The sequence below is a fragment of the Scatophagus argus genome, chromosome 5, assembly GCF_020382885.2.
Source record: "Scatophagus argus isolate fScaArg1 chromosome 5, fScaArg1.pri, whole genome shotgun sequence".
Lineage (NCBI taxonomy): Eukaryota > Metazoa > Chordata > Actinopteri > Scatophagidae > Scatophagus > Scatophagus argus.
In genome coordinates this window covers 999,844-1,020,873 of record NC_058497.1, presented here as the reverse complement: position 1 = coordinate 1,020,873, position 21,030 = coordinate 999,844, and the positions used below count along the sequence as shown (strand labels likewise).

The 21,030-nt window shown below is 40.7% G+C and overlaps 1 protein-coding gene across 4 annotated transcripts in view; it reads right to left on the bottom strand.

Moving 5' to 3' along the window:
- Positions 1 to 21,030, bottom strand: part of LOC124058664 (kinase suppressor of Ras 1-like) — a 58,214-nt gene extending 37,184 nt beyond the window's left edge. For 2 of the 4 annotated variants that reach the window (XM_046388088.1, XM_046388089.1), the window contains exons 1-2: positions 20,848 to 21,030; positions 12,241 to 12,381 (exon numbers count right to left, since the gene is read on the bottom strand). In XM_046388088.1, coding sequence (XP_046244044.1) covers positions 12,241 to 12,381; positions 20,848 to 21,030 — 324 coding nt within the window. Of the gene's footprint in view, positions 1 to 2,472; positions 3,674 to 12,240; positions 12,382 to 20,847 lie in introns of those variants that run through there. The other 2 variants (XM_046388090.1, XM_046388093.1) reach the window with 2 other exon arrangements.

Genomic DNA, 21,030 nt, shown 5'->3' with positions numbered 1-21,030 from the left:
TTTATATCATATTATTATATTATTGTTTGGACAATCAATACCTGGACTCCCAGCTGCCTGAGGTTCGCTTCTGTTCCCTGAATTTGTAAGTTTCTTTTATTAAAGTCTTTTGTTCACCTTACCCTCATGTCAGTGTCTGTGCTTTGGGTCCTCCCTTCAGTGACATTCCTAACATTACCTCTGTCTGAACTGAACTGTCAAAGCCATTTTAACACTGTGGAAGCTCATCTGATTCCAGCTGTGCCCCTGGCAATATAGCTCACTTCATCCACAATACATGACAGGAATGCACATGCAAAATCTGAAACCAGGAAGATGTGCATACTAATGAATTGTTTGAAAAAAATATAGCCTTTGCTTTGTATAAACTCAGTCAAAAACATTTACAGATTATCCACAAATATAACCTAAACAGACATGGTCAACACAACTGGTGTCACCTACTAATCCTGTTCAGTGACCATACGGTACATTCCTGCAGAGTGACTCGCAGCATAACCTGAGCCACATTTCACAGAATAACAACTGTTGCTGGTCAGGACACCGAGGATTGCCAGGGACACAGGCTCAACAATTGAAGAATGTATATATTGTCCTCTTGTATATGCCAAATTAATGGCATTGTGCTGAGCTCAGTGGTGAAAAGCAACTGAAAGCGTCACCACAGAGGGTGTAGCATAAGCAGCACATTAGCAGAGCTGCAGCAGCTTCAGTGTGTTTAAGTACAGTATTAAGTGTAAGTTATCCATGTTTTGGAAGTCGTCAGGGTTCAACACACACTATAGGTGAGCACACTGTAAGTTAACTCACAGATTTCTTTCAATGGAGAGTATGAAATCTTCATAAAACTGAATGTCCATCCAAATGGTCCAACTTCAGACAGACTGCATGTTGGGATTACCATCTTGCTGTGTTTCTCTGCTCTTTGATTTCTGCTGTTTTTTTCCTTTTTTTCTCTTCTGATTCATCTGTTTGCCAGTTCACTTACTTGTCCAATCCAATCAAGTATTTATTTGATAAGTACACGGCATTTACTGGTTACTTTACAGATTCAGATTCTACATTCTACATTTACCGACAATATAGTAAAAAGCTGCAATAAAACAGACAGCAATGCTTTGATTCTCGCACGAAAATGTGTTTGCTTCGCCTAAGTTTGACTCAATCAGCAGACTTTCAAACTGCTCAGTCTTTGATACAATTCTTCTAATGTTCAGATGTCTGTCAAGCAATCATTTCGGTTTAATTTGTTGTTTGTATTTCATCTGGTATTGCAAGCCAGTCATGGATTACAATAAAAGCTAAATGACCACACAGTTGTAATCATCGGGTCAGCCTGTCACATTGCGAGGAAATTTCATTGGAGATCCCACCCACTTAAGAGTTAGTATATTGACTCCACTACCTATGATTACAGAATATGCAGTTTGACAACTCTAAGGTAACAAAGTCAAAGCTTGCATAGTACTGTCACTGTCACTCTGGCTGGCCCAGCAACAAAGCACCATGAGCACTAAGAGCATAGTGAGGTAGGGGACTATCCTGCCTCCACCGTACTGTATATTGAATAGACTGTCTCAGTTTGGCTCCAGGTTTGAGGTTAATCAGTCATGTAACACAAACCATGCTTACCAAGCAAAGTCTTGAATTTGCACCCAAATCACACTGAACTAGTGGTGCAACAAAACAAAACCACTATGGAGGACATATGCCACTATAGTGTGGAAGAAGCCATGTATGAAAACAGATTGCCTTCACACAGAATCAAGGCTCTTTTCTCAGGTCAAGTCAAGTCAAGTCAAGCCAACTTTATTTGTATAGCCCATTTTTACAAGCAGTTTGTCTCAAAGGGCTTAACATAACATCAGCAACATCCTCTGCCCATCGACCCTCACATCGACTAAGGAAAAACTCCCAGAAAAACCTTTAACAGGAAAAAATGGAAGAAACCTCAGGGTGAGCAACAGAGGAGGGACCCCTCACCCAGGACGGGCAGACGTGCAATGGATGTTGTACAGGCAGGAAAGCAATTTGCAACATGAGAAATGACATTACTAAAAAGACAAGTAAAACAAAATCCCAACTGTTTAGTTTCACTACTTGCTACCACCTCAATATGATTTTAACATTTCACAAGACTGAAATTATAATAATGAAATTATAATGAACTGCTGTAACATTCATGTATTTTTTATGTGCTGTTGAAAACCACTATCCTATCAATTCTATTCAGTTCAATTTCGGCCCGTAGGGAGAACCACCCCGCTGATAGCCAGTGCACAGAAGAATGACAGGCAGATGTCAACAGTAGACATTGGGTTGGTCATAGAGCCGGCTACAGTTCAACATGAAGATCTGGATGGAGAGATACCTGCAGTGGAACACACTCCTCTCTCTTGGAGGAAAACAGTGTGTATCCAAAGAAAAGTACACCATTCCAACGGTCATTTCAGTGTTGACTGATTGTCCTACCTCAGCATGCTGCACATGATCCTGTGAGGTTTAGTAAAAGTCCAGCTGCTCCCATGCAGGCTGCTTATCAGCCTGAGCGTCTCCTGCTCTCTGCTACTCTGCGTTTGTGTGCCCACCTGTTGCTTCCTCCTCAGCACGGTGTCAGGACTCGCCCTGAGGCCCAGCTCTAACCCTGCTTCCAGTGTCTGCGTTCACTACTGTTTACAAGGCGCTTTCAAGTCTGCCGAGCTGTGCGCTAGCGGGTATGTGTGCCTGTATATAGATAGGATGCGTATGTGCTTGTGTCTGTGTATGTCTGTTGATATGTGCAGAGGGTGGTTTGGGTGTGTATAAATAGCACATTGGGGAGTGACAGAGGCTTGCAGAGCAGCTGACTCAACACATTCTAGTTTGGGTGAGTGCTCATCACACAGAGAGTATGGCCAGTGCTATTCAAAACACTGCAGGTCTTTGTTCACCTAACACACTGCAGCACAGCACTATCACACCTCACCAGTGTCCTTAGTCTTAGAATTTTAGAGAAATTCTAATTCCAGACCCTTGAAACAGTGATGCATTCAGATGGCATAGTAAAGAAACTTGTTGATACAATCCTACAAGCTGTCAAATGTCACTTCCTGTTGCTCTGTGTGTGCTACTGGTTGCGTATTTTGTTGCTCCATAGTTTATCTTCCCACAGTTAAACATTTTCGTTCATTTTTCCACTCCACTGTAATGAATACTTCACCTCGTGCTTTTGAATTCACAGAATCCATCAGTTCCCCTCACGCACTCACAGCTCAACTTTTTCTCACTTATCTTTCAATCGTTTAGCGTCAGTTAATTTCTGCTAGCTTAGTATATTGATCAGCAATGGCTTCTCTGTCTCCCTCTCTCTCTCCTGCCCTCTCTCGCCCAGTGTGTCACATGTTTAGCTATTCCTCTGCCTCCTTTAGTGAGATTTGTACGTGTGAAGCTTACTAGCAGCACTGGAGGCGAGGCTCAGCAAACTGGAAACGCGGCTCCGCACCATGGAAACCAAATCATTAGCTACAGTAGTTAGCCAACCCCCAGTAGCGGGTGAGGACCGACCCAGTGTAGTCCTCCTAGCCGACCCCCGGAAAACAGGGAGGCTGGGTAACTGTGCAAAGGAAGCACAGTCCTAAGAAACTGCCCATGGTTCACCCCCAACCCATTCACCTTTCTAACAAATTTTCCCCACTCAGCAACACGCCCGCTGAGAAACCAACTCGGGTAATTGGCAGCTCTATGGTGAGAAACATTCGACCATAGTCAAACACATTCCTGGAGCCAGAGCTAGTGACGTGGAATCATATTTAAAACTGCTGGCTGACGGGGTTGTGTCCAGCAGCATTTATATGGGAATTCTCATAGTTTCTATCAAATCTAGTCCTTATAACAAATAAAATAACTATTATGAATGATTTTAATATTGATGTGCACAATAACAATGATAGCCTTTGTACAGCATTTATCCCTTCATTAGATTCGATCGGCTTCTGTCAGTACGTACATAAAACAACTTGTTTTAATCACACTCTTGACCTTGTTCTAACATATGGCATTGAAACTGAACATTTAATAGTTCCCGCAAAATCCTCTTTTATCGGACCATTGTTTTTCAATTTCACCTGATCTGGCATGGCAGTCTCAAATCACGCATAAAGGCCCTACAGAGCAGCCTATCACAGCGTTAATTGAAGAAAATAAAAACAACCCCAGGTTTCTCTTTAGCACTGTAGCCAGGCCTGTTAAGAATTTCAAATGGAGGACCCAAAATGCAAACTTTAATACTTGAAAGAGGTAAACAAAGAGACATTAATAAAATAAACTTACTCAAACAAAGTAAACTGAAGATGGGTGGGAATCCAGGCAATAAAAGTACAAATAAAGATATATTAAAAAGGCAAACAAGGTGGCTGGGGAGTTCAGGTAATTATTTTCCAAAAAACAAAGAAATGCGGAGAACACATGGAGCACGAAGAACAACAGGAACACCAGTAACACACAGGGCCAGGAACACAGAGCACAGACAGGGTAGCAAGTGGATGTAGGGAAAAGTGAACACAGTAAACACAGAGGAACTGACAAACCACACAAGAAGAGAACAGGTATATTTAAGTACTAGGGACTAGACACAGATGAAAACAATCAGGGCAGGGCAAACAATCAAAAAGGAGGGAAAACAGACTAAGACAGGAAATGAACAGTTAAACAGGAAACAAGAGGAGAAAATCTACAAAATAAAACAGACAGGACCCTACTTAGCCCTTCCTTTCTAGACATGATAAATCTGTCTCTAATAACAGGATATGTACCACAGTCCTTTAAAATAGCTGTAATCAAACCTCTCCTTAAAAAGCCTGCTCTTGATTCAGAGGTTTTGGGCAACCATAGAAGCATAGACCGATATCTAACCTTCACTTTCTCTCTAAGATCCTTGAGAAAGCAGTTGCTATCCAGCTACATGACTTCCTGCATGATAACAGTTTGAGGATTTCCAGTCTGGTTTTAGAGCTCATGACAGCACAGCACTGGTCAAAGTCACAAATGATCTTTTATTGCATCAGAGTACAGAGACAACACCCAAGGGTGTTGTCTCTTGTTCATGTTATAATAATGAATTCTCCTTACACACAAAAGTTAATCACGGAGTTCCCCAAGGTTCTATGCTCAGACCAATGTTATTAACCCTATATATGTTCCCCATTGGTGATATTATTAGGAAACACTCACACACATTTTCACTGTTACACAGATAACAAGCAATTATATTCATCAATGAAACCAGATGAAGACAATCAGATAACCAATCTTCAAGCATGCCTTAAAGACATAAAAATCTGGATGACTTGCAATATTCTACTTCTAAACTCAGACAAAACTGAAGTTATTGTGCTGGCCCCTAAACATCTTAGAAACAATTTATCTAGGGAAATAGCTACCTTGGATGGCATTACCTTGCCATTACCATCCAGCCCTAAATGGTCAAGCACCATCTTATCTTAAAGAGCTCATAGTACCATATGATCCAACTAGAATTCTACACTCCCAGGATGCAGGGTTACTTGTGGTTCCTTCAGTCACCAAAATAGAATGTTAACCAAAGCCTTTAGTTATCAACCTCCCTTTCTATGGAATCATCTTCCGGTTTCGGTCATCTACGTTTAAGAGTAGAATTCAAACCTTCCTTCTTGATAAAGCTTATAGTTAGGACAGGCCTAGGCTTGCCCCTAGTTATGCTGCTATTGGTTTAGAGTGCTGGAGGATCTCCCATGATGCCCTGAGCTTCTCTTTACTTCTCTAATTCTTCTTCCATACATATTAATGCACGTCACTAACTTGACTTCTTCAGCAAAGTCTCTGTGCTTTTTTATCACTTAGGTTCCCATGGATCGTGTCTGGACCTCCTGCTGTGGTCCTGCTTGACACTGACGACTGTTATTACCATTACTGTTATATTTCCACATTATTATTATTACTACTACTATCATCCTACTATCATACAATCCAACTATCATACAATCCTTCAGACAGGAGGTTACGGTCCATTCGGACCAAAACCTCACGCCACAAGTACAGTTTCGTCCCCTGTGCTGTTAGACTGTTGAACACCAACTGACTAACATGCTGCCCTGCACCTTAGCAATTGATTTTGCTCATTCATTGTCCACCTGCTGTTCATTTGCACTGTTTACCTCACCCGCTTGCACTATACTCCACCCTGCACTACCTCACTTTTGGACTACCTCCAGAAAAATATTTATTTTACTTATTTTATTTTGTGTTACCTTATTCTATTTTATTTTTATTTTATTTTATTCTTCTATTATATGTTACTTGTTACGTTCTATGTATGCACCAATCACCAAGACAAATTCCTAGTAATGTGAAACCTCTTCACTTATAATGGCAATAAAGTCTTTTCTGATTTTTTCTGATTTCTGATTGTTATTGTACTGTACTATACTGTTATTGTCATTCCAATACTGTATCACTGTTGCTATGCATCTCTGTCTTTGTACTCCCCTCTCTGGCGCTCTCTCTCTCTCTCTCTCTCTCTCTCTCTCTCCCTCTCTCTCTCTCTCTCTCTCTCTCTCTCTCACACACACACACACTCACTTACAATTCAGCCATTCAAGGCAGATGGCCGCCCACATAAAGCCAGGGTCTTCTCCAAGGTTTCTGCCTTCTAAAAGGAAGTTTTTCTCCGCTAATGTCACCAAGTGTTCGCTCTTGGGGGTTTTGTTGGGTCTCTCTGTACCAAAATTTAAATTAAAAAGTTGAGTCTAAACATGATCCAATTTGATAGTGTCATGAGACAACTTTTGTTGTGATTTAGCGCTATACAAATTAATTGAATTGAATTGAATTCACTCAGACACAGTATTGATCAAATTGTATCTAAGTGTGGAAACTGTCAAGTGAACTGATTCCAATCTTCATTATTGAATTTCAGATTCAACTATGTCCATGTTCCTTGCATTCAATCCTGCTTTGGATTCTAGACAAAATTCAAGAGCCAAGATGTGAGAATGCATACTAAAAGATGGAAATAACTAAAACAACTACAGTATTGATACATCTCATTGAATAAAATAATGTGTCAGAAGCATTCAGGTGTGTTCTCGGGAAAATATTTTGCTTTCTTTTTGTTCGACCTGCATCAACACATTTTTTGGCCACTTTGGGCACAACAAAACACGCATCTTCACAACATGCTAAAAAGCAGACAGCACGGCAACGCAGCACAAAACTCATGGTTCAGTTTCGTACGGATCATGAACCAGCTGTGTTCTGTTACACCATTAAGAGTTACACACAAAACATTGAACAAGATTTTATGCAAGAGCCTCATGTAGCCTCACGTCAGCCACAGTCCTCACTGTGTCATTGTTGACAAAATAACCAATAACAGTAGACTTTTGCTTATAGCATGGCCACACACGAGCAAAATTGTTTAATTACAATTAAGTTCACAGTAATTTTGAGACAATACCATCCATGTAATGGATGATGTGGCACATTACCATTACCAAACTGAATTAAATTGAATTGAACTGTGAAATCTCCAACTTGCTACTTCTTTCCAATGCCAATATTAAGAAATTTTTAATTTACCAGCCATACTAACATGTTATAAAAATAATCTTTGTGCCCTTGTGTTGATTCAGAAATGTTTCAGGTGGAGTGGCATGTTTGCCTGCAGAACCCTATTAATCAGCAAATTAATGAGTGAATTTGAATTAACTGATAACAAAGCAATTTGCTGTCTTTTTACCATGGATGTGACACTCCCGTGCATAGATTCCATAGGACTGCCAACCAGGTCAGCGGTTCAAAGCCTGGCCCCAACCAGGTGTGTGAGTGTGCATGTGAATAGTTAGTGCCTCTGATGAACAGGCAACACCCCCATGATATTATCTGCCACCGGTGTATGAATGTGTGTGTGAATGGGAGAACATTGAACATTCATCAAAATGAAGATAAACAGAGCATGATGCTGTATTAGTGGACTTATACATAGCTCACAAATAGGTTGTCTAATATCATTAAGCTCACCTTTTGACATGTCCATAACATGCAAAAAAGGCACCGTGTAAATATACACTATACAGACAAAAGTATTGGAACAACCAGCCATCACACCAACAGGAACTTTAATGACATTGCTTTCTGAATACATGGATAGCGTTGCAGCTAAAACAACCTTCACTCTTCTGGGAAGAATTTCCACAAGATTTTGGAGTGTGTCTTTGGGGAGTTTTGCCTATTCATGGAGTAGAGCATTCATCAGGTCAGGCTTACAACATCCGCTCCAGTTCATGGCAAAGGTGTTTGATGGGGTTTGAGGTCAGGGCTCAGTGCAAGCCAGTAAAGTTCTTCCACACCAAACTCATCCAAGCATATCTTTATGGACTATGCCTTGTGCACTTAGCACAGTTGTATCTGTTCAGAACATGATGGTTTGTATTTGTAATTGTCATTTACATACCAGTTTGTAGTTTTAACTATTGGAGAGGTAGCTGTTACATTTCTTGACAACAATTCACACACACTAGTGTTTTACTGATGTGCTGTGATGCACAAACAAGGACCACAATTTATTCCTGTTGTATGTGATTTTCCTCGATTTTTATGACACTTCAAGATTAAAACCGAGCCTGCATTTCCGCTCATAACCTTCAGAATCCATCCAATATGAAAGAGCCAGTGAAATCCACAGTTTTTGGATGAATGTAGCTCTTCCTTAAATAACATTTATGTGTCATATCATCTTATGTGATCCAATTTTAATTTTCCTCAGTGCATTCATCTCAAAGAGACCATGGCATTTTGCCAGAAGATGGTAGACTGCTCCCTGAATAGGAAGAAGTTGCAGCCCCAAGTCAGCGTCTGCTCTGTTCTATGACCTAAGTAAAGCTGGGTCCAAGTTATATTAAGTTAAGTCAGGTAGGCATGGTCCTATTTTATTGTTACAGGTCTCTGGTCTGTTTCAATACAAGTAATAGCTGAAATAGATGAGAGCAGCCATGCTATCAGAATTGATCATCACAGGACAAGGATTTTTTGGATTGGATTTTGGATTTTTTGGATCAAGGATTTTTTTCTTTGAGATGACATGAGAAGTGTCGACTATAAAGTGCAGGAAAAATGACATGGAATGGTGTTTCATGTGACTTTCATGTGATCTACCTATATAAGGGTCTGTTTTGGTCCACTACATAATGGGCCAGGTCTGATTATCATAGGGTCTATTTGGATCAGGAAATATAAAACTGACTGGTTAAGACTGAAGGTGAGGCTATTAATAATCACTCATTCCACGTTCAAAGACTAAAATTAATTTCCTTTGCTGTAGGTCTGTATCGAATGGTTTGAAGCTTTAGCCTTTTTTTGTTTGCTTGTTTGATTTCGCAAGTCTATTCATTCTGCTAAAATACTTTACTATAAAATACTTCTGAACAGATGCAGGTAAAGCTTTGCCTACACTAATGTTATTAGTGTTAGACTATTTGTAGAATTAGATTCCAGCTGTGGTTGTGCAGGATTGTTTCCAACTCCTGATCGTGATCAGACAGTTCAAATTAAAGTCATTGTTAAGTTCAAAAGTCAGAATTTATTGAAAAAGAAAGATATAATCATTTACAAAATCCACAACATGTTTTTAATTGGACAAAATAAACTTTTAATCTATATTTATTTGTATTTAGGTATTGTTAAGAGACTTCAGGACAGACCCATAATATGTTGAAGGTATTAGATATTATACAGCATACAGTGATCCCACTTTGGGAGCGCTGCATTGGGAGAAATATAGTATATAGTATAGTTTACCTTGCTGACATCACGGCCCATGTAAGTTAGTTAAGAGGCCTCATTCATTCATTGGAAAAATGGCCAGCAGCTGACCAAAGAAGGCAGCACTTCCCTGCATCTGGACCATGTTCAACTGGTCATGGCTGAACAAGCTGTCTCCATGATTACCAAAAACAAAAGCTGAAATCCACCCTGACTCTGTCAGTCCAACTCCAAAACACGTCAGAGACTGCAGTCTTTCAAAGTTGAGACTGAATGAAAACATTTAATTTCACAGATAATTATTAGTTAAAATAAGGATGGTTTGCTAGCATTTTACTCAATTTAAATCCAGTATCAAATCCACTTATTGAATCTGAATTCCTTTTAATTCCTTTTCAAATCTTGATCGTTTAGACTAAAATAACTACACATTTTTTGGCTGAGAGAGTAGAAACACTACTGTTTAAAAAGACTAGAGCTAGACCTCGAGCATAGCTGCAGCTAATCTGATCTGCTGTTGGTGGTCTGTCATTTCCTCCTCACCTTTACTCCTCTCATTTCTGTAATGCTATGGTATCATTTTTCTCTTCAAAAATTAAACATATCCATCAGCAACTTCCACCCACCTCTGCACCAGCCCAGTCCTATTTGCCCCCACCCATTTGCTCTCAGCATTGACCCTACCCTCAGTCAATGAAATTACCAAACTTATTCAAAAATCCAAATCCTCAACCTGCCACTTAGACCCCCTTCGCACTGTTCTTGTAAAGTCCTACCCTCCCCTCTCTGTCCCCTCTCATCACGGACATCATTAACACCCTTACCACTGGAGTTGTCTCTTCCTCTCTCAAAACAGCCGCTGTAACTCCAATACCTAAGAAACCCGGCTCAGATCCCAATACCCTCTGTAATTTTCGTCCGATTTCAAATTTTCCAATCATCTCCAAAATTCTTGAAAAAAACAGCTGCTGTCCAACTCCATACCCAGCTATCCTGCAATAATTTATATGAACAATTCCAGTCTGGTTTCCATCAACTCCATAGTACTGAGACAGCACTTCTCAAAATCACTAATGACTTCCCCCTTGCGGCTGACTCTGGTTCACTATCCATTCTCCTCCTGCTTGATCTGAGTGCGGCCTTTGACACAATGTCACACACCATCCTTCCAGACAGACTTTCCTCTACTGGCATCACAAGCACACCTCTCAAGTGGTTTCATTCATACCTTTCAGGTGCACTCAGTTCATTCAGTTAAAATCATTCACCTCCCAGGCAGTCCCCATCACCACAGGTGTGCCCCGGGGCTCTGTCCTGGAGCCCCTGTTGTTCATCGTTTACCTTCTCCCCCTCTGTCACATTTTCTGCAAACATCATATCCACTTTCACTGCTGCACAGATGACACCCAGCTTTACCTTAACCAAACCCAACTGCACACTCCCACCTTCCTCCTCTGCAATTGCCTCCTTGAATTAAAATCCTAGTTTACTGCAAACTTACTCAAATTAAACAGCAATATAACAGAACTTCTTCTGACAGGCACAAAACCCACATTAAGCAAAGTCCATAAGTTCTCTATTCCCATCGACGACTCCTCCATCTCCCCCTCCTCTCAGGTAAAGAGTGTCATCTTAACAGCACTCTCTCCTTCACCTCCCACATCAATAGTCCCGTTTCTTCTACTTCCATTTCCGTAACATCAATCGTCTCTGTCCTCCCCTCATTTCACTGCCATTCTTGTTCACAGCCTAGTCACCTCTCGTTCAGACTACTGTAACTCCCTTCTGTTTGGCCTCCCACATAAAATTCTCCATAAACTACAACTGGTCCAAAATTGAGCCACCCGTATCATCACACGCAACCCCTCCACCCATCACACCACACCCATTTTACAACAGCTCCACTGGTTCCCCTTCACACACCGCATCAACTATAAAATACTTCTCCTCACCTTTAAAGACATCCCCAACCTCACCCGGCCATATCTCTTTGACCTCCTCCATATTGCCACACCCTCAGTTCCTCCTCCTCCTTCCATCTCGCTGTTAATCCTGCTCGCCTTGCTACCAAGTAGAGCATTGAGCTGCTCTGCTCCCCAGCTTTGGAACTCACTTCCACCTGACCTCCATAACACTGACTCACTCCAAAATCCAAACTCAAAACCCATCTGTTCAAACGAGCCTACTCCCTCTGACTACAACTGCATTGTCCATTTTAAATTGTATTTTATTGTCTCTTATTGTTACTAATATTGTGTCTGTTTTTATGATTAATGATGTAAGGTGACCTTGAGTGTCTAGAAAGGTGACCATAAAGAAAATGCATTATTATTATCATTGTTTTAAAATTTACAGCTACATTTATTCAGCTGTTTCTGGGTTTGTTCCTTATATAGTTTTGTGTCAACAATCAATAAAAAATCCTGTTTGTGGTTTGAACACACACACACACACACACATACATACTTGTATGAATTGTGGTGCAAGATCAGCTGTAAGGAGCCAGTCCTCCAGTCTTGGGTATCCAGCCAGAGCTTCAGACCTCTTCCTTTCTGGTACTGCCTGTTTTAACTGCAACTGGGTCCACATGTACTTGATTAACTTCACCTGTAAGCCAACACAACACAAGCAGGTTCATTTTGTTCCACTAAGATGTAATGATAATGATAAGCTTTTTAATTCCTCTGGTCTTCATTACAAAACCTGTATGCGACACTAAGTTAAGGGGAAATTAGTGGAACACATTATTTCCAAACAAAACTCAACCTTCTTGTTACATCAACCATAAATGTCAAGCAGTGTATTTATGTAAAACAAGAGCGAGAGATGAGACGTAGTTCAGTTTGAGGAAATCCCCAACTGGTTGTCACCGCCAAATGCCTGCTGTTAAAGTGCCTATCAAAATGTTAAAAGAAGTGAAGCAATTTCAAGACCTTTTATAAACTTCCTATAATTTTAAGTTGTTTTAATAGCAAATAACTTAAATTAACTCCAAGGCTCATGATGACCTGCTGTACAAGAACACTTTGGAGTCTGCTGATAATAGTTTGATTTAGTTTTTATCAATTATTTTTCCTGTTGGAGGTGGCACAATGGCCTCACAGCAACAGGGTTCCAGGTTCAAATTCTGGTCTGGGCCCTTTTGTGCGGTGTTGCATGTTCTCCCTGTGCCTGTGTGGGTTTTCTCTGGGTACTCCGGCTTCTTCCCACAATACCAAAAAAACCCATGCATGTTAGGTTAACTGGCTACTCTACATTGCCCCTAGGTGTGAGTGTGTGTGCATGTGTGGTTGTGTGTCTTTGTGTGTTGGCCCTGTGATTGACTGGCGACCAGTCCAGGGTGTACTCTGCCTTTTGACCGTACTAAGCTGGGATAGGCTCCAGCCCCCCAGCGACCATGACTGATCAGCGCTATAGAAAATGGATGGATGGATTTTGCTTGTTGAAATTAATGGGATATTGTTATGATTTTAGAAACTAATTATTAAAAATGCTGTAGTGAAAGAACAAGAATGTAATGACAGATGTGGCCTATTTTTTTAAACAAAGAAAAATACAAAAAAACTTTACGTTTACAAGGTGCTCTTGAATGAAAGCACCTGAAAGCACCATGAAGTCCCTGTCACTGTGTGTGCATAAACTCCAAAACAGTAGCACGAACATCATGCCCTTAAGCTACAACAAAACATATCGGAGACCTTTTAGTATGTGACTGTTTTTGGTACAAACATTTATTCACGAAACTTGTGTTAATTTTAGACTCTGGTGCAGGTTTATGACATCGAAGCATGCTTTACTGGTCAGCAATTACAGTCAAAATCTATACCTTGCTGTATATTCATATCATTATTACCATTTACCCTTAGAATATACTGTATAATAATTTTCATTTGATATATCAAATGTGAGAAAGCATTGTTGAAATGTGAATGTCTTGTCCTTTATGGCCACTCCAAGCACTGGTACCATTAATGTATGTATCTTGTGGCATGATCAGGTTTTTGGAAATGACATCTCACTTGACTGTGGTGAGCTGACCTAAACATAACACAGCCTGGCTGAGCAGTAAAGGAAAGAGGTGCACTGGATTTCAAACACAAGACAAAATGCAAGCATCATATTAACTGCTTTATCTGCATTATTTTGTTTTCATAATTGTTGACCAAAATTGTAATTGAAACTAAAATACCCAGCTACCAGATTTCAAGCGAGCAGAGCCTTCTTAGCCAACATACACTATACAGACCAAAGTATCCAGACACCTCTTTATGGGGCTGTTTTTCAGGGTTTGGGGTGGGCTCATTACTTCCAGTGAAGGGACATCTTAATGCTTCAGCATACCAAGAAATTTTGGACAATGCTATGCTTCTGACTCTGTGGCAACGGTTTGGGGAAAGCACTTTCCTATTCCAGCATGACTGTGACCCCGGGCACAACACAAGGTCCATGGATGAGTTTGGTGTGGAAGAACTTGACCGGCCCGTACAGAGCCCTGACCACAGATCTTTTGTAAAGCCTTCCCATAAGACTCGAAGCTGTTCTGTCTGCAAAGCTGTCTATGTATTTAGAATGCAATGTCATTGAAGTTCCTGTTGGTGTAATAGTCAGGTGCCCCAATACCTTCGTCTACATAGTGGGTATGATCAATGACAACATAATTCTCTTGTTTCAAGACAAGGGGGAATTGGGGAAATAACTAGCATAAGACCAAACTTAATATTCTGAGGGTTCAATGGGAATTTTTCTGATACAGTTAGTTCTACTCTGATGCTTTTTATGCACTCATGCATTATTTACAATAATTAATTTCCTTGGTAACACCTGAGGGTTGTACTAATAACTGGAACAATCATAAAGTTCTTATGAAATGGAAACGCTGTTCACAACTTTAAAGTGGCCGTGGCTTAGGTACAGATGTATTCTAAAGAATTCTTTCAGCAGCCTAAATTGTAAGGATGTAGGGTACACTTTGTGCATTAAAATTGCTAATAAAGTGCTGTCCATGTTGGGAGAAAGGTTATGGGAGGTAGCCTGCCCATAAGCAAAGCAGCACCTTGTACTTGAATGGCTTAATGTCAGATGCACTAGTGCTTATAGATCATGCACCAGCAGGTTAGTCATCGACATGATGCTGTAGGCCTACACCAATCAACCATAACATCAACACATTTATAATGCAATGTTCACACACACCACCCACCCAAGCATTGCACACACACTCTCTGTTCCCATTAGAAGCAGTAGCCTCAGCCCAGCATTTTGACGACAGCTCAAGAATGCCTCAAAGACCATAACAACAGCCTGCATAGTCAGAGGTCAGAGTTGTTTTGGCAGCACAAGGATGACCTACAAAATATTAAGCAGAATCAGAATCAGAAATACTTTATTTGTAAAATATTGAGCAGGTGGCTTTAATGTTGCAGCTGATCAATGTACTTCTGTGCACTGTGGCAGTGAAAATAAGGAGATGTGCAAAATAATTTGCACAGATAAGTAAAAATAAAAACTACACAAAAAAGGCCAGAATAGGGATACAATGATACTACAATACACAAGAGAGAGAGGCAGGGAAAGAAAATGAAATGAAAGAAAACAAGAACAGGCAGTTAAAAAACCACATGGGGTTTTCCTAACCATCAACACTTTGCATAGACTGCATATTTATATTAACAGTCTTGTATGCGTGAGTTATAATGGCTGAAACAGTGTCTTGTTTGCTTCAACTATTTCCAAGTCCATTTCAAACAGTTTAGTGAACCTCTTTTAGTTAAATCTTAAAATTTCTCTACATTATCACCACACTGACAGTGTGTAGTGTGCGTTACAAACACAGCACTAAACATGTTGTTTCTGGATTCATTTAGGCATGGAAACAAACAGTAGAATCTTACAGGAAATCAGTATGCAGAGCAGGAGCAGCAGAGCAACACAGAGCTGCAAAAGACATGAGCACAGAGGGTGCCACCTTTGGTTAACTAGCCATGACCCAAATATAAAGATTCACCACAAATAGCCAGGGTGTATTATTGTGTTTAGGTGAGTTCAGCATATGACAGAGGTTTTCAAAGTGGGGGGCAGGTGTCCCCAGGGGTTTCAGGGGAGGCACAGTGAATGGAAGTGAAAAAAATCTTAGTTATACAAGTTAATCATCAGGTAATCAAAAGAGGTCACAAAGTGATTTGGTGAAAGAGACAGTCCAGAGATATAGTAGTTTTAGGGAATTATACCATACCATTTTACCCACTTTGCCAGAGTCAGAAACTAATCAGCTCCTAAGGACATACAATTTTTCACTTCCTCTGGATATCCAGGTACTGAACTATACAAGTGATTTGTTTGAGCGGAGGCCCAAAATGTCAGATTTTGAAAAACCTCTGTATATGAATATGCTTCAATGCACAAATGCATCGAAGCAGTAATACCTTATCCCACATATCTCACATGGCACCCATGTTTTATAGAAATGTTGCAAATTTCTATTCTCACACATGGTGGGGGCAGCTGTGGTCTAGAGGTTGGAGAAGCGGCTTGTGATCGGAGGGTCACCGGTTCGATTCCCCCAACGGACGGGCAGGAAGAATTTGGCTGTGGTGGAGTGATTAATGTGGAAAAGGCTCCCCCCCCCCTCATTAGCTGACTGATGTGCCCTTGAGCAAGGCACTTAACCCCCCAATATTCAGTATGTGTATGTAAAAATACATATACTGTCAATAAAGTTGATTGATATCACAAAACTCCAGCACTTTTTAGTAACATTTGAGCTAACATTTGCATTTAGAATACAGTACATTTTTTTGGTTGCAGTGGTACAAAACATTTTTAACAATAATTCAAATGGCATGACTCCACAGCTCTAAACAGCTCTACTGAGGTTTTAGCTTAGCTCTAACTGTTTTGGTTTCCAACCCACAAATCCAAACATCAATCCCAGAAACAACTGGCAGCTGGTTCAGTATAAATGCTCTGATACCTGCACAAAAGAGATGTCAGACACAGCTACATACTGCTGGTGAGCTGTAGCTGGTGAATATAATGAGCATTTAGAAGCTAAAGAACCTGATATTTCTCTCTGGAATTGGTGGAGACCAAAGCAAACCTCCAGATGATAGCTAATGTGGCTCTGCTCTGCTTTGTTTGAGCTCAGTGAGGTTTTTGTTGAGTGTGAAACACTAATCTGGTGGAGACTGGGTGGTTGGGTGTCCGATGTACATGTGCATTTGCATGTGCGTGGATACACATGAACTTGTAGTTATGTATTTGAACGTAATTTTGGATGGTATTTTGTATCTGCCTGTTCAAATATTTAGTGCTTTTGTGTTTTATTGCTGTGTCTATTTTAATGTAGCCTGTGCCAAGGCACAATCAACACTGTCAGGCCTTTATGAAACTATGGTCATAGAGGAACCTCTTTTGTTATCGGACATGAACGATATAATTAATTTCTGCATCCATTATTTTTGCAGATACTCAATAGATGCCATACACCATCACATCACTTTTCTAACAGTTTGTGACTTCGTTCAAATCCAGTCTGCGACATTTGATATTAGCATTGTCAATGTACTCCTAGTTATAATTATTATGAAGACATCCATCCATTTTCTATACCGCTTATCCGTCAGGGTCGCGGGGGAGCTGGAGCCTATCCCAGCTGACTACGGGCGAGAGGCGGGGTTCACCCTGGACTGGTCGCCAGTCAATCGCAGGGCCAACACACAAAGACAGACAACCACACACTCTCACACTCACACCTAGGGGGCAATGTAGAGTAGCCAATTAACCTAATGTGCATGTTTTTGGTATTGTGGGAGGAAACCGGAGAACCCGGAGAAAACCCACGCAGGCACAGGGAGAACATGCAAACTCCACATAGAAGGGCCCAGACCGGGATTCAAACCTGGAACCCTCTTGCTATGAGGCGACAGTGCTAACCACTGCACCACCGTGCCGCCCATTATGAAGACATGAATTCATTAAATGCATTAAAATGACACTGCATGTGAGTCAGTTAACGAAGGCAATATATAAAAAAAGACAAATTTAACTGTAAAAGCATCTTGTATACACCTCCACCACTCATCCATCTGTAAGATGAGTCCCAGCACAATAACATACTTGTCTTCTCCTCCCACTGTCTTTAACGTCACGTTGATTTTCTTGCCAAACAGGACATGCTCAGAATGCGTGGGAGGAACCACAGCTAAATTTAGCTCTTGCTGCAAACACGTACACAGCAAGAGCTATCTGCTCCTCCCAGCCCATGAGAGTAGGCAGCAACAGCCACTCCTCAGCTACACCAGACATCAAGCTCAAAATTAGATTGAAAATGAGTCGGAGAGGAAACTTGCCCATTTGAATGATGCATGATGAAAACACAGCTGCCTGACCCTGATATTGATTGTGGTAAACACTTACAATTGAACCAAACAAACCAAACACTTAAGAGGGTTTGAGCAATGTATGAAAAGAGCACAGTGACTCACCTTACTGTCTAGCAACTGACCAGTGACTATTATCATGAAATAATGTATGACAAGTGTATTTGGTCAGTCTTTAAACAGTGATGGGTGTCACATTCATAGGTTGTCATTTATTTTGATGGGCTGCTATTCTCAAGAGGGTGAGTCTAATGTAATGTGTACTAGAAATTAAATTTGTACATTACAAAATTGTTTCCCAATTACATCATGACAAAGTCACTTTCTGGATTATATTCAGAGGCAACTTTTTTCTTTTTTTTTTTTAATAAACTACCTTTGTCTAGAAAAGGGACATAGAAAGTGCAAGATTGTAACAACAGCATTCTGAGTTAATATACAGAGTCCTGTCTGTGGTTTGGCTTAAGCAACCAAAACACTTTGGTTTAAAAGCTTAAATATATAGCATTCACTGCCACTAGATATCACGCTATCACACTATGTAGTGTACTATTTTGCTGCAATAAGAATCTGTCCGAGCTGCCATGTTGAAAATGGTTGTGAAGTTGACAGAGAGAGATTTGCAGCTGTCTAGACTATAAGATGTAATAGCAGTCACATGGTAGAGAATGATGTCACACCACCCGTGTGACATCATTCTCTGTTCAGGATGTCATTATTTGCTACTAATGTTGAGGATTTCCAGTCTGATTTTAGAGCTCCTCACAGCACAGAGACAGCACAGGTCAGTGTCACAACGACCTTCTACTGGCATCAGACTTAATTGGCATTAAAGAAACTACATTCAGCCAGTTTCAGTCCTATTCATCAGATCAGTCTCAGTTTCTTCATGTTAAAGTTTCTTCAGTTTCTTCATGCCAAAGTTAGTCATGGAGTTCCACAAGGTTCTATTAGTAATGTTATTAGGAGACACGCAATAAAATGTCATTGTTATGCTGATGTCACACAACTATACTTATCAATAAAACCTAATGAAACCAATTAATTAACTAAACTTCAGGTATGTCTTAAAGACATAAAAACCTGGATGATTTGCAATTTTCTACTTCTAAACTCAGACAAAACTGAAGTTATTGTGCTGGGCCCTAAACAGCTTAGAAACACATTTTTCCTAACGATACAGCTACCCTGGATGGAATTATCTTGGCCTCCGTCCAGTTGAAGGTGTGCTTTTAACAGTTTACAGATGTCTGTTTTATAAACAGTGGATTGTGGGGATCTGTGTACTGGTCCACAGGGATTTCTGTGGCAGTACTGGCAACTGGGATAACTTAGCATCAAGACTGTACCCAGCACTCTTATAAGTGGCCAAGTCCACCAAACGTCCTGCTGTAGTCTTGCTTTCAAGGCTCAAGCTTGACCAGAAACTAGTTGCCACTGTACTCATGTGTGTGCCTGTGTGTGGGGGTGCGCTTGAAACGGGAAACAAAACGACTTTTCTACTTATTGAGTAAAATTTCAGGATGTATTTTCTTGTAAATCCACGTGCATGTATATGTGCTATACACTGTATTGTAAACTGGACTGTCCTGCTGCTGGCTTGGCAGCAGTCTGACAAGCTCTATTAAAAGACAGGATTTATTTTATGTGTCATACTTACAACAGTTTAAAGTTTTCTGCTCCTTGAAGTCGGACTGTTCTGAATAAAACGTATGATGATTGATCATCTAATCCTTTGTCTGATGTTTTATTCATCCTGAAGGTCAATCTGAATTTAATTACTGAAAATGTAGACTGGACTAGCTGCATGAGCAACAGTGTAACAATTAGGGCAGCCGTGGCCGAAAGGTTGGAGAAGCAGCTTGTGATCGGCGGGTCACCGGTTCGATTCCCCCACCGGGCGGGCAGGAAAAACTTGAGTGTGGTGGAGTGATTAATGCACTCGCATTAGCCGGCTGATGTGCCCTTGAGCAAGGCACTTAACCCCCCAATATGCTGCCCACTGCTCCTGTGTGTTTCACTGCATGTAATTTGCCGGGTGTTGCATGTGTGTGTTCAACTAAGGATGGGTCAAATGCAGAAGACGAATTCAGTGTGTGTATGTAAAAATATACATACTGTCAATAAAGTGATTCTTAATTCTTAATTAATGAGCCTTCATGCATAGTACCAGCACCCTGAAACTAAAGTAGCAAAAGAGAATTTATCCATCATTCATGTCAAAATGAACACCTGAGCTTCCCCTGCTGTGACGAAATATCTTTCGTGAAGAGGTTTAATACATTTTAACAAATTTGCTACCTGGCTAAAAATACAAATACTTGTCTCACACGTCATTCTTTCAAACAAATTTCACTACATTCAATACTTCTGACAGTTTCTAACGTGTAAGGATTACCAGTGACGAATGTAATTTGACACTCCTCTCGATTCGCCATTTTTAGTTACAGCAACCAAAACAACAAAACAGTATTAAAACAAACAAAAAAAAAAAAAAAACAAAGTCTGTAGTGACAATACAGTGAGCGTTGTCACTCAGATCAGCCGATCTGATGGCGCTAGAATGCGACAAAGCACATGTTTAAAACGATTTCCAAACAGGCAAGAAGCTATCGGATCTTCCGCACAGTGACGCTACAGAAGTTCTCAGAAGACCGAGCCCAGCTGAAGCAGCAGCTCATCTCCTCCAGCCTACCTCTAAAGCGCGGATCTCCTGCTGGGTGAGGTCGTTGGATGCGGCGCATCTGGTCCTGAGAGCCAGCAGGCTGGAGATGGAAATGTCAACCAGGTTCTGGATGAGCTGGCACTGATGCAGAGCTTCCTCGGCCTCTCCTGGCTCTGTTCTGCTATGGACCATTCTGTCCGCCTGTCTGTCCAT